The 12,726-nt window shown below is 40.0% G+C and overlaps 1 protein-coding gene and 1 long non-coding RNA gene across 2 annotated transcripts; one reads left to right on the top strand and one right to left on the bottom strand.

Moving 5' to 3' along the window:
• Window positions 1-245: 245 nt before the first annotated feature.
• LOC102311717 lies at window positions 246-5,266 on the top strand. The gene is made up of 3 exons (XR_316761.2): window positions 246-839; window positions 3,603-3,770; window positions 4,171-5,266. It is a non-coding gene; the product is annotated as an uncharacterized LOC102311717 (long non-coding RNA).
• A 74-nt stretch (window positions 5,267-5,340) lies between these two features.
• On the bottom strand, window positions 5,341-12,522 carry LOC102312032 (high-affinity choline transporter 1). The gene is made up of 9 exons (XM_005937161.3): window positions 11,703-12,522; window positions 10,739-10,964; window positions 10,398-10,511; window positions 9,936-10,091; window positions 9,653-9,801; window positions 9,319-9,462; window positions 8,515-8,668; window positions 7,407-7,624; window positions 5,341-7,293 (listed from the first exon to the last, which is right to left on the bottom strand). Exons 2-9 carry the CDS (start codon window positions 10,920-10,922, stop codon window positions 6,619-6,621), a joined length of 1,794 nt encoding a protein of 597 aa, XP_005937223.1. The 5' UTR covers window positions 10,923-10,964; window positions 11,703-12,522; the 3' UTR covers window positions 5,341-6,618.
• Window positions 12,523-12,726: the final 204 nt, after the last annotated feature.

Below are 12,726 nucleotides of genomic sequence, written 5' to 3' on the forward strand. Positions count from 1 at the left end.
ACATCAGAGTGCAAAGATTCACTGCTGTTAAGTCACTTCTGTAGTTGGCGTTGGTGTCAAACATCTGCATGTGTTGTTGTTTTGATTCAGAAGTCGGGGCCTCTGCTTCTCTCCTCATTGATCTTTGAAGTAATGCATTTTCTGCCTGCATGTTTTTGCATAACATGGATTTTTTTTTTTTGAAAAACTTCAAAAACAATTCATGTTTAATTTCATTTAAGTTTTTTTCTTTAAAAAAATGATTATGTCTTGTTTACAGTTTAATTGGTGGATCTGTGGGTGTGTCTTTGGAGCTTCAACGTGCCAGCTCAGTCTTTAAATTGTTAGTTTGTCACCTGCAAATTAATTTTGGTTCTAGGACATTTATTGTCACCTAGTTAATATTTGAAGAAACCCATAACTGCACTCTGTTTAAAAGCTGATTTCTATGTCATGTGAACTAGTCACATGAACTCCTGTTAACTTCATTTGTTGATGCTGAACTGCAGACGCACACTTTGACTCATATCGATACACTTTATTGGTATTCTTTCCACTATTATCGAGCGGCTTTATATAATATTCTTTGTACTACTGTACATGTATGTGTGTCTTTACTTGTGTAGAGTTACTTGTGGCTCCAGTTGTCCTCGTGCTCATGTTGGTTGTGTCATTTCTTTCTCACCTTCTCTCAGGCTTACTTCTGCACCCTGATGCTCCTCAATCAGCTCTAATGGATCTTCTGGCTCAGATTCAGCTCGAGAACTGATTGTGATACAAGACACTCCAATACGCACGCATAAAGCACACGTAGGCCAGGGCGGAGCTGCGGGCAGATATACGTCACGATGAGCTCAGAGGTAGGATGACCCTTTCCTTCTTTCTTTGTCCTTTGTTTCGTCTCCTATGCTGCACCATTTCTGAACCACAGTGTTACTTTACTGTTTTGTATTGAATTTAATGAAATACAATCCCAATAATTATCTAATAAAACAATAGTTCATCTTGTTCAGCTACTTAAAATACCGCTAAATCATAGCTGTAGTTAAAATTACAGGACAGCTGAACTGAATTTTTATCTAAAATTTGGCGTCTTTAGTCCTGGGTCACCCACCCCCATCCCCACTCAGGCTCTTGTGTGTTTAAGTGTGTATATGAAAGGTTCACATCAGTCCTTTCCACCCTCTGCATCTTCATTCAAAGAGTGCACACGTCCCTTGGGGCTATTGTGGTTTTTTTTATGTTTGTGTGTGTATGTGTGGAGTGTATGGCCACGACATTATTCTCATCACTGACTTTCTATGGGAGGAAAAAATGACGGTCCAGCCAGCACACCCGTTCCTTCCTGTCTTTAGAAAAGAGATGGGCTGAAGGCGAACCTGCTGTGAAGCAGAGCAGCCCTCAGGAGATCAACAAGACATGTAGAGAAATAAAGATACCACAGACGCATGAGCATTGTACAGCTTGCTCAATTTTCCAAACTAACTTTGTCAAAGAAAAAGGTCCAACTCACATTTTTCTCAGGACACAATATTAAAATATACATTGTACATACATTGTATGCTTCATATGAGGGTGGCTGTCGATCCCCAACTTCTCCAGTCTACATATTGATGTATCCCTGGGGAAGATACTGAACCATGACAAGGCGATTAGGTACAGACATTAAAAAAAAAAAAAAGTTGAATGTGTGTGATTGGGTTAATGAGTACCATGGTTATCAATACATCTGAACAAGAAAATATATGACTGCAAATTTGAAAGGACTGCCAAGAATGTGAGACAAATGTTCATTTTGAAGGCACCTGTTCACCAGGATCGACAAAGATGTCTTTGATTAAGAGAAGAAAAGTGGAATATTTCAGCCAGTTTTGGGTTACCCACCAGCAAAATGTTGTCAAATGTAGTCAAACCACGTGTAAACTTAGCAGTATATTCAACCAAAACAAGCAAAAATGTAAAACTAATCATCATGTTGCACTTGTTTTTTTTTTTCTTTCTTTGTTTTTTTGTCTCTACACACTGACCATGGTGCATCGGAACAATTTGATTCTCATTGATCGAGTAGAGCTGATGGCTCTCCCCTACTTGTAAAATCTGGATTTAAGCAAGTCTGTCAGCCACAGCTAGAATTCCATATTGCTGAAGCTGATTCGTGGCTCTGACTCATTAAGAATTAGTAGGTTTGCTGATTGCAGAGCATTTGTCTCATTCCTGCGGTGAGCTCTAGACAGTCTACCTGCAGCCAGCGCGAATGGAACAAAGCTGCTTGTATAATTAAGTTCTCCTGGCTGATTCGATTAGAGCAGCCATTGCATTCATTTTGCTGCAGATGTTCCTCAGCTGCTTGGAGAGACTAATGGAGGAGATGGACAGATATATGGGAAACAATTAGACGTGGCATTATTGTACGGTGTGTTTGTGTACACATCTGTTCATGCATTGGAAAAAAGCATCATGTTTGTACCTACAAGCAGAAAAAGCATTATTTTTATTTCTTTATTTCAATTTGCATTACTACATCACACACACAGAACCACATTTGTCCTCAAATGGACATCGCTTGTTTGTCTTATCCCCTCCTCCCATGTTTCAATTAGCTCCCTTGTGATTAAATTAGGGGACATTACTTAAGAAGGACATAAATAGCAGACATGATAATGGTGCATGAGCCTTAGATGAGATATGAGCTTGTGTCACATTGTGTGCAGAGGAGATAGAGAATGCATGTCCATCAAAGGTTTCCTCCACAGTGTGCATTTTATATTATTACTTCACTTTGTATATCGGTGTATTTGACCATCACTGAGCAGGATGATGCACAGGGGCCCCCCCCCCAAAAAAAAAAAAAAATTAAAAATGTTTTTTGTAATACCAGATAATAAAAAACACATTTCTTTGAGGTATCAAGCATTTTAGCTGCTTTCTAGTCTGTGTTTCAGCACCAAGACAGGGTTAAGTGATTGGGGCTTGGAGCTTTAATAAAATAAGATTTCTCCTTATTAGAGTCTTAATAAATGAGGAAAGGGCTTTTGAGATTGCCTTCACAGTGCCACGGCTCCAGATGATGAGGCTAGCTTGTATTCAGTTTTTATTAACTTTTAAAAATAGTCTAAAATGTGATTTAATCACTTCAGGGTTATTTGAATTTGTCTTCAAAAGTGGGTATCCTAAAATGCAATTCACTTCCTTTGCCATAACATAGCTTTAAAAATATAAAAGTCTTAAAGTGAAAATTTCTTTGGCTTGATTATTTGCTGCATTACTGTTAGAAATACTCTGCCAGATAGTGTTTGTTTAATGTTAATGTTGTAATGTTTATATTTTTACTGTACGTTATTCTTGTGACGCCGTGGCTTTACATGTGTTGATGCGCTTTGTTGTGAGCTGTTTTGGTGTCACAGTATTGTTGTTGGTTGCTGGAAGCTCAGTCTCTTTCAGAGCTTTAAAAAAATAAATAATAACCAATCCTCACAGCAAATGGCATTTTCCAGCAAGCAGTTTGATACCTGAACAGCTACCTTACCTCGAGTCTGCTCTTTAAAGTTATGCCCGACTGCAGCACGTGAGATGTGTATCTGAATGTGCCGTCTGTAATCTCATCTCCTTGTGTCCACATTCAGGGAAAGCGGGACCTTGATTCCAAGAATTCCTGCTTATCTCTTCAGGTTGGTCTGGGAAAATGAGCTCACAAAGAAATCAGAGAAGACAGCTGAAGCAGATAAAGTGCAGTGAAGGAAAAGTGTCTTAAGACTTTTATAAATGAAGGAAATTTCCACCGGCTGCTGTTGGTAAGACCGACATAAAGAATGTTGGGGTCTCAGTACAGTAAGTGTTACTTGGGAGAAATTTAATAACAAGTCACATCACTAGACTACAGTGAGATTTGAAAACCTCTAATTAAAAAAAACAACAAAAAAAACCCTTTTTACTCCCCCAAAAATAATTGATCCCGTTTAGGGAATTCTTTGTTTGCTGGTCTCCTTTTGAGATCTAAGTGCATATTTTAACAACATCCCTTCGTAGAAGAACAGATGAAAAGAAACAATTAAAAAAAACATTAGAATTTCACGATGAAAACAAAGACCAAACTATCAATGACGCCTGCAAAGACATCCCAGGACACTCTAAATATATCTAGTGCTTATGAATCAACAAATCTGTTTTGGTTTGTGTCCAAATTCTCTCCAGATGACAGTCCTCTGCAGAAAACCCTCCCCCAACAATCTCCTCCTCCCGTAAAGGCCTGGATAAATGGATTGACTTTTGGACAAGTGACAGTTCCCCCCCCCATAATTGTTAATTATCATGAGTGCTCTCTGAGGTACTTTCTATGAATGGAGATGGAACTCGCTCTCTTTCTCCACCCTCTGTTCTCTTTATGGGATTGCTCCAAGTCCTCAAGGACGTCAAGAAAGGACACTGATAATGTAGGGAGGCGGTGCGGCGGATGGGTGGGGCACCTGCGTCATTCCTGCGCTATTCCGGAGCTGGTGAATTTTATGGCATCGGACGCCATTAAGGTACACCACCCAAGTCTTATCTGCCCCGCCTGATCACGAGCAAGTCTGCCCACCCTCGGATGGCTCCTCCCTGAGTCCAGATGACAGAGAGTCCAGCACTTAAAGTAATGTAAATAACCAGAGAGGAGAGCTATTTTAAGATGCCATCATTCACTGTGGACAAGGAGGGGAACAAAGATGCAAGCCAAGCGATTGTAATTTCAGTCACGTTTTTGGACGTTTTCTTGTTCCTCAGTCTGCCATCCAGCTAGCTGAAGGGCCTAACAAACAACAACACGTCTGGAGAAGCAAATTCATGTTCAGCCTGTCCCTGCATGAAAGAAAGTCTACATGTCAAAATAACTGACAGCGGGGGGGTCGCAAGTGGTTAGCTCGCCAGAATATAAGGAAATGATTACAATTGGCTGTAATACTCTAAAATAACAGAAGAAATAGATATCTGAGGCTTTTTCTGGTCTTTGTTCCTTCTTTTTGTAAATTATAGGTTATTTTTTTCTAATTTAGTGTGAGTGAATAATAACCCTTTTGGTTGAACCCCTGCAATATGAGTCACAGCAATCACATGCCATTAAGGTTGGAAACCACTACCATAAAACCCCCACAACAAGACCTCATCCCTGAAAGCTCACGGTTCTCTGTGCGTTTCGTTCCCAACTGAATAAAACAGAGAAAGCAGCTAAAAGAAATATATAAAGAAATATAGAAATGGACGTGCTTAATGGAAATATGACAACTTCAAATTTTCAGTATTAAAGATCATTAAAAAAACAGACAAGAAAGAAGTGAAGTGACAATTTTCTCTTCTTATAAAAATTATTTTTATATATTTTTATAATTTGCTTTTTTTATTGTTTCAATTTTTTATGACATCAAAAATAAATAAACATCCTTCCTATCGTATATGAATAATTTTAACCAGCATTATTTGTCATCCTTGATTTTTTTCTCCACTCTTGTATGTACATAAAGATACACATCACAGAGAAAATAATCTGTACACTGCTGACAACAAGCAAACAACAGATCCGTCTGAACCTGCCACCACATTGTTCTGCAACACTTTGCAAATCATGAATAAAATCTAGAAGTACACTATCGGATATAATCCGATTTTTTTTTTCTGTTTTTTTCTTTTTTGGTAGAGGTTACATTCATATTCAAGTCTTAGTTCACTGCAGTCTGACCGGCATCAGAGCTGTGGAAACGAGAGCATCTGTTTTACCGAGCTTCATTAAGGCAGCTGATTACAAGATCATTTTAAACACTAGTTTACATACTTTAAAACAGTGTCTACACCTGACATTAAAGAGAATATTAGCTAATGCTTCAAGTCGGCTACCATCACTACTGCTTGTATATTTTCTACACGGCGTGGCACGTGATTCGTGCCTTTCTTGATTCACAGTAATTATGAGTATAGGTTCATTGATCTATAACGAACATGAGAGACGTGACTTCCTGTCTGTCTTTATGTGGAATTGTGTGAGAACTAATTTATATATGAAAACCCAGTTTAATAAAAGAGAAAATCATATCCATCATCTCCTTTTGCTGATCTGTTTCAGTTACTCTCACAGGCGGCGCTCTGTAATCATTTCCGTACAGCTGTTAAGGTGTGTGTGTGTGTGTGTGTTATTGCTTTCATCTGATTTGTACATTGAGTCTAAACAGTGGTTGTGCTGTCAGTCTGTGTTGTACTTCTGATTGAATATTTCACCCTCTTTTGCTCTGTGTGAACAGCAGCATCTTTCAGCAAGTGAGCGCCTTTCTCGTTATCGATGGAAAATTAATAATCAATTAAAAAGTCTCTAAACACAGTTTTCACCAAACCAGTTAAAAAAAAGAATGAATATATAATAGAAACAGCTATTGATAAATACTCTGAGTGTATGTATGTATGTAGGCGTGTTTGCTTTACTTCACAGAAAGACCGCTTCATGTCTTGACAATCAGCAAGCTGCTACACTATATATCCTGGCACGTAGCTGTTATCCAGTCACGCGGGGTGCTGTATTTGTAGTCCTGTAAGAGGATGTTTCTTTGCTGTCTTTTGATTCTCTGTCAGTTCAGTCAATTGCTCACTTTTTGTTTATTTAATTTTCTTCATTTTACTGCGTCATTCTTCCTCGTGGTGGGAGGAGTCAGGGCTGGACTCTTCCTCTTCCTCCTCTACTGTTTCTGTTGGCAACGTATCACGGCGTGTAAAGGCAGCCGCCAAGGTCACACTCAGCCGCGGTTTCATGGGTGCCATCTCCGACAGCCCAATGGCGTTGCCACGAGTCACAAGCGTAGTTTTATCCATGATCTCTCCGCTGTGCTTGGACACCACGGCATCAAGAAAGTCGTATTTGTGTGAAATCTTGCCACTCTCAAACAGGTACTTTGCCAGGTATGAGACGGCAACGTTACCCAGAAAGGAGGCCAGCATCGATATGGTCTTGAAGGGGAACTTTTGGACAACGATTTCTTCCAGTTCTCCGGTTATATGGTGCTTCCGCTGCTCAGTCATCCAGCCGGGGTAGTAAATGAAGGGAGGAAGCTGCAGGTAGGGCTCACCTCCGCCTATACGCAGCACCATACCGAACAGATATGCAGCTACTGAGCCGTAAGTGTTGGTTCCTTTGACAAAGAGCACACTGAGCAGCTGGGGGAAGATGATGACGTAAACCAGATCTGAGCTCAGGTACCAGAGGCCGTAAACCGTGCCGGTTACCAGGGCCATCAAGGTGGCAAGACCGCCGAATACAAAGATAGTGATACGCATCACCCACACAATTTCACGGTCAGATGCCTAAGCAGAAAGATAGAAGCAAAAAATACACGTCAAGCTGAATTTTATTTAAACTTAAAGAGAAAACTGTTAGTGCATAATTACATGTGTCCAAGGACCAGACATGCACTTACTGACTGTCTGAAGGCAAGCTGGTAGATGTTCCTTGCAAACATGGAGCTTGCTGAAAGGATGGAGGAGTCTGCAGACGACATGACGGCTGCAGAAACTGCTCCCAGGCCAAAAAAGGAGACAAATGGAGGGCAAAGGTGTTGGAGGACAATGGGTAATATCATATCTGCTTCAGTTTTGTTTTTAGGGGGAATGGCACCGTAGGATGTCTGGTTCCAGTCTGAGGACGGCAAAATAAACATTTTAAAAGACATCCGTGATGAACAGAAGTGCAAAATACACCCACTAATATCTATAAATCTATACAAGCACATTCATGCAGAGAAATTCATAATTCTGCACCAACGAAATTCAACCAAATAAACAGAGAAACATTAAAGCCATAGCTGGACATGCACAACATGTTAAATATTAAATATATTTGCACTGGAGAATCACATTTGTTCTTTTAAATTTCTTGCTTCTGCAAATAATAGATATAAATAATATATATTTTAGTACAGGACAAAACAGAGCAACATCACCTGTTCACTGAGGAATCTGAAGCCAGAAAAAAATCTGAAGATCAAACTACTAATTCGGTCCCTTGCCTCCCTCTAATGTAATATTTACACAACCAGCATGGTTATTAAACTGATTGCTGTTTCATTATGGATGAGGTGAACCAGCTGCTATTTACCAGGTTCTCTCAGATCTAAGGGCAACATGGATCCATCCAGAGCAGTCCCAAACAAACACACACACACACACACACACACACACACAAACAGACATAGAATGACACCTTCTTCTGGCTTTATACACAACATAGAAATACTTCACAAAAGACATGAAAAGAATATAAGATAGCAGCATCAGGTACTTGGCATCTATGGCTAAGTACTGGGAGGCAAACCCATGGCACTCTTTGGCTGAAATACACTCATTGTTGAATCCAACCTTCGTTTTTCATCTGAAGGTTCTTGTATAGATGTGACACTATTGTGAAGTATCAACACCTGCCACAGTATTCAGGACAGCACTTCCACTTTACCATGATGACAGAAGACAGAGCTGCTGACCCTCATCATACATACATATATAAATACACCATACATTATTGTCTCTAACCTGTGGAGGCCCCGATGGCCCCGATGAGAACGGAGGGCACAGCCATGACGAGGCACCCGAAAGCAGCCAGAAAGGAAAGGACCTGGGCGTACGTAGCCGAAGAGGCTGACAGGACTCTCTGGAAATACACTTGCCAAGGTATTCCTCCTAACATCTGCAGCACAGTTCAAATCAAGTGAATAGCACTCACGGTCAATATAATCTCATTTATTATAACCCCAAATCACAAATCTGTACAACAAGCAAAATCCTCTAATCAAAAAGATTTTTAACTGGGGGGGATAAGAAAGTTATTAAAAGCACAAGATGAGGTCATGATTGAAGGAGAAAAATACTTTTAATCATTTGCATTTAATTTGTGTTTGCTAAAAACATTTTAAAAAAACCAAACTGTGCTATAAAGTAAAACCACATTACAGTCAACTATTACAGCTTCACAGCAGCTGCCGGTAAGCGGAAGATTCATTTTGAGAGTCTAATACATTTTATCGCTGCAACAAGCAGTTATTACTATGGCAAATTCACTTTTAGATGATTTATCAGAGTAATCAGCTGGCAGAATTTGTCTCCAAAATAAAAGAAGAAACTAATACAAATGTAAATCAGTGGTTACTATAGTTCACAGATTTTAAATGCCTCTGATTGGCAGCATTCACTATTTTCAGCTCATTTCAGTCATTTTGGAGTATTTGATCAACAAATCGTCTCACAATTTAATTTATCCATCTAATTAGTGTCAGTATTTTTCCAAAGTAATAAAGCAGTGAGATAAAACATGAGATCAACAGCTCGTGGTTACAGTACCAAGAGGCAGAAGTTGTCAATCCAGACCCAAGTGTCCCCCTTCTGGACGCTGCCTATCCAGGGTGACTGGTACAAGTGCTTCACGGCAGTAACAGTGATGTCTGACACCGCAGGGTTGATCAAAGCAAAAGGGACACTGATCCACTGCAGACAAGAAAAACAAGTATCGATGGAAAAGAAGATGAGAAGAGAGACGCAGCATACAAGAAAATCCAAATAAAAGAGGGTTCTTAAAAAAATATATAGAGGTGAAGCAGTATATATTCGCATGTTTTTTGTTACACTACCGTATATTAATGAGGGTGATTTAATTTTCAGATTGGCGTGAACCTACCAGACCAACAAAGATACAAAACAGCTGCACAACATCTGTGTAGGCCACAGAGTAAAGTCCTCCAACCAGGGTGTAAAAGATTGCAATAAGCGCAGAGATGACCACGGACATCTTAATGTTGATGTCCACGATGACACTCAGAGTGGCACCTGAGATCGTGAAGAGATGAACAGATTGAAAGGATGTTATGATCACTGCAGCATCATGAAGTCAAATGATGAAGCTTGACTTCACTGACCACACCGATCGCTTATCTTGTACTGATTACAACAGTAAAATTTACCGAGGGCTGATAAGATGGCGGCAGACCAGAAAATCTCGCCCATGAGAGCAGGTATGAAGAGAAGGCCTCCCATTCGTTTCCCGTACAGCTGCTGGAACGGGTCCAACATAGTGACGTAACCTCGTGAGCGCATGGGCTTAGCAAAAAAGAGACCACCTGGTACAAAGGGTGCACACATTACATATTATGTCCACAGCCCCTGGCAGAAAAAAACAACAAACAAACAAAAAAGCAAACCTAAAGAGTCCCCCTCAGACTCTTTAGCAGAATAATACTTGTAGAGGTCTGATTAGCACCCAGTAAGTAAGAGCATTAAAGTGCTGCTTTGTTTAAATGTAAATGGGTAGAAAGATATCAGATCTGTGTCCAAATTGCCCCAAATCCTTTCTCAAGCAATATAATATCTCAGAAGCAATATAAAATCAGCAATTTGCATTATTTTAAACACAAAGAAACACTCACCCAGAACTAGACTGAGTGCATATCCAAATGGGGCTTGAGCCCAAGCCAAGCCATAATCTGGAAGATACACATACTCTGCAGTGCCATTGATGTACCCTCCTCCAACCCAGGTCGCTGGAAATTTTGCACATACACGCATCGGATTAAAGCTTCCAATATGAATTATAAAGAGCAAAAATCTGAACACAAACTTGGCCAAAGTGAAATACATTTACAGAACTAATTAAAACAATCAGAAAATATTAATTTAAGCTCATTCCACTTATTAAAAGAAGAAAGTGTCTTTAAAAAAGACACCAATCTCCTTTGTGTCACTTAGTTATAACAAGTTAAAACCTCACCTGTCATGGTGAATCCACCCACAAATAATCCAATATCTCTCCCTCCGACCATGATGGTTTCGCTGCGGTCGGTGCCCTCCGCCTCTCCGGAGTGCTTGTTCTTCCATGCCGCCCAGATGCCGACGAACAGGATCAGCAGATAAAAGACCGCGATAGCCACAAGCCCCTCTACATGGATGGTCATCGTCGCAGCGGTCTTCCGCTAGGAACGGGAAGGCATCAAGACCTGTGTGGAGTCAAAGTTAAAAAAAAAAAAAAGTAATTATTTGGCTTTTATTTCCGACTTTTGGACAAGAAAGTGACAGAAGCAACATATTGAATTGTTAGGTTGGTTTGAAATAAATGTATAAAAAATAAACATCTTTCTTGCTCGATTTGATGTAATGACTACTTTAACTTTTAAAATGGTAAATTAGTTTTTATTCCCTGTTGCCGATACAGAAGCAAATTTCATGTGCTTTTCTACCTTTACAAACAAAAGAAAAAAAATCGAGGTAAAGATTAACCACAAAAAGCTCTTTATAAAAATATGTTTTTGGCTATTTTGGGGTAAAATCATCTCCACATTATCGCGTAAGATGAAAATGTATTGAAAATAAATACCATGTTTTCTTGGTACGGTTTATCAAAATAACATGATACAGCCCAAGGTGCATGTTGCCTTGTTGGGGAAAAAACATAGAAACGATTCTTTAAATAAAAAATAAACCAAACAAATTGTTCAGAAATCATTTTAAAAATGGTCAGCGGTCCTATGGTAATAGACTTTGGTCTGTCCTTTTCTTTGTCTGTCTCCTGTAATGAATCATGTACGTAAAATTCAATTTACGCACAGAGCGCATAAAAAAAAAAATCATTACCCATTTTTGACACGTTAAAAAAACAAGAAAGCGTCCTGTGCAAAAAGCTATTTGCTAAATGCTTCTAAAAATGTAGGAAAACTTGAAAAACATGCAGAACTTACCTGAAGTATTTTTAGAGTCATGTGCTGGGGCACTTAAGGGTAACGGAGCGCGTAACAGACTTTTTCTGAAGACCCTCGACCTTCCGCCGCACAGTGAGGAACAGTCAAATTGAACTGTTGGTGGAGGTCTCCCGGGTGACTTACTGAGGCTTATAAAGGGGGCAGGTGCCGTTAGAGAACTGAAACCTACGTCAGAGAAACCAAACGTCCCTCTTAATGAGCACCTTGTATTGAAACGCGTCACAGTGTAATGGCTGATGTGAGTGGTGGGAGGGCGGAAGAGATTCCTTTACGCCAAAAGGAGGATGGACGGACATCGTTCACTTTTTAAAGAAGCTGAATAGCCTGACATGAATTTGAATGCGGCGTTTTTACGCACCAAATAATCAATATGTTGTGGGGGAGTTTCAAGCTTCCAGTGGCTCCTGCTCTTCCAAACTCAAGTGATTGATAGTCACTTGACTGCGCAGCCACACTTCACGGCCTTTTGTCCGACGTCATCTCCTCGTCTCACAATCGCAAACAGCTTTGCTCCGCGCAAGTTTTGAGCGTCGAGGACGTAGAAAGCTTGTCCGAGTGTCCTTGCAGGCGAAAAAAATATAAAGAGACAAATATCTGTAAATAAAAAATTACTATATATATATCACTCAAATTTTTAATTCCTAAAACCTTCTTGAAGACACTCTCATCTTGGACCTATTAGAACCCGTTTAAGTGTGTCTGCCACTTCCCCTTCAGGATATACTTGAGCTGTGACCACTTAATGGCTTCCTCTGCACGAGCTCGTTTAATCTGGACCTCTTGCCAAAACTGAGGCATCCAATTAGGATGGATCCTGGAGAGCAGCGGAGAGATTTAACGATACGCTCTGACTGGCGAGCACACACATACACACGCGCGCGTATAAGTACAACTTATATCTGATAGAGGGCTGTGGTTTTTACCAAGACAAAAGCTTGTTTTAACTGCTACCCATGTACAGCGCCCTCTTTGGGAAAGACAACATTCTCGTTTCAGCACCAAG

The sequence above is a fragment of the Haplochromis burtoni genome, unplaced genomic scaffold (genome assembly GCF_018398535.1).
Source record: "Haplochromis burtoni strain Fernald_Lab_line unplaced genomic scaffold, NCSU_Asbu1 Contig_59, whole genome shotgun sequence".
In the NCBI taxonomy this organism is placed as follows: domain Eukaryota; kingdom Metazoa; phylum Chordata; class Actinopteri; order Cichliformes; family Cichlidae; genus Haplochromis; species Haplochromis burtoni.

What these genes read in the sequence shown, in the direction of transcription:
- LOC102312032 (XM_005937161.3), bottom strand. Translation starts at nt 10,922, where the DNA reads ATGACCATCCATGTAGAGGGGCTTGTGGCTATCGCGGTCTTTTATCTG. An exon ending in TTTGTATCTTTGTTGGTCTG is followed by an intron (nt 9,463 to 9,652) that starts GTAGGTTCACGC and finishes TCTTGTCTGCAG; the next exon opens with TGGATCAGTGTCCCTTTTGC. An exon ending in TTGACAACTTCTGCCTCTTG is followed by an intron (nt 8,669 to 9,318) that starts GTACTGTAACCA and finishes ACTGTGCTGCAG; the next exon opens with ATGTTAGGAGGAATACCTTG.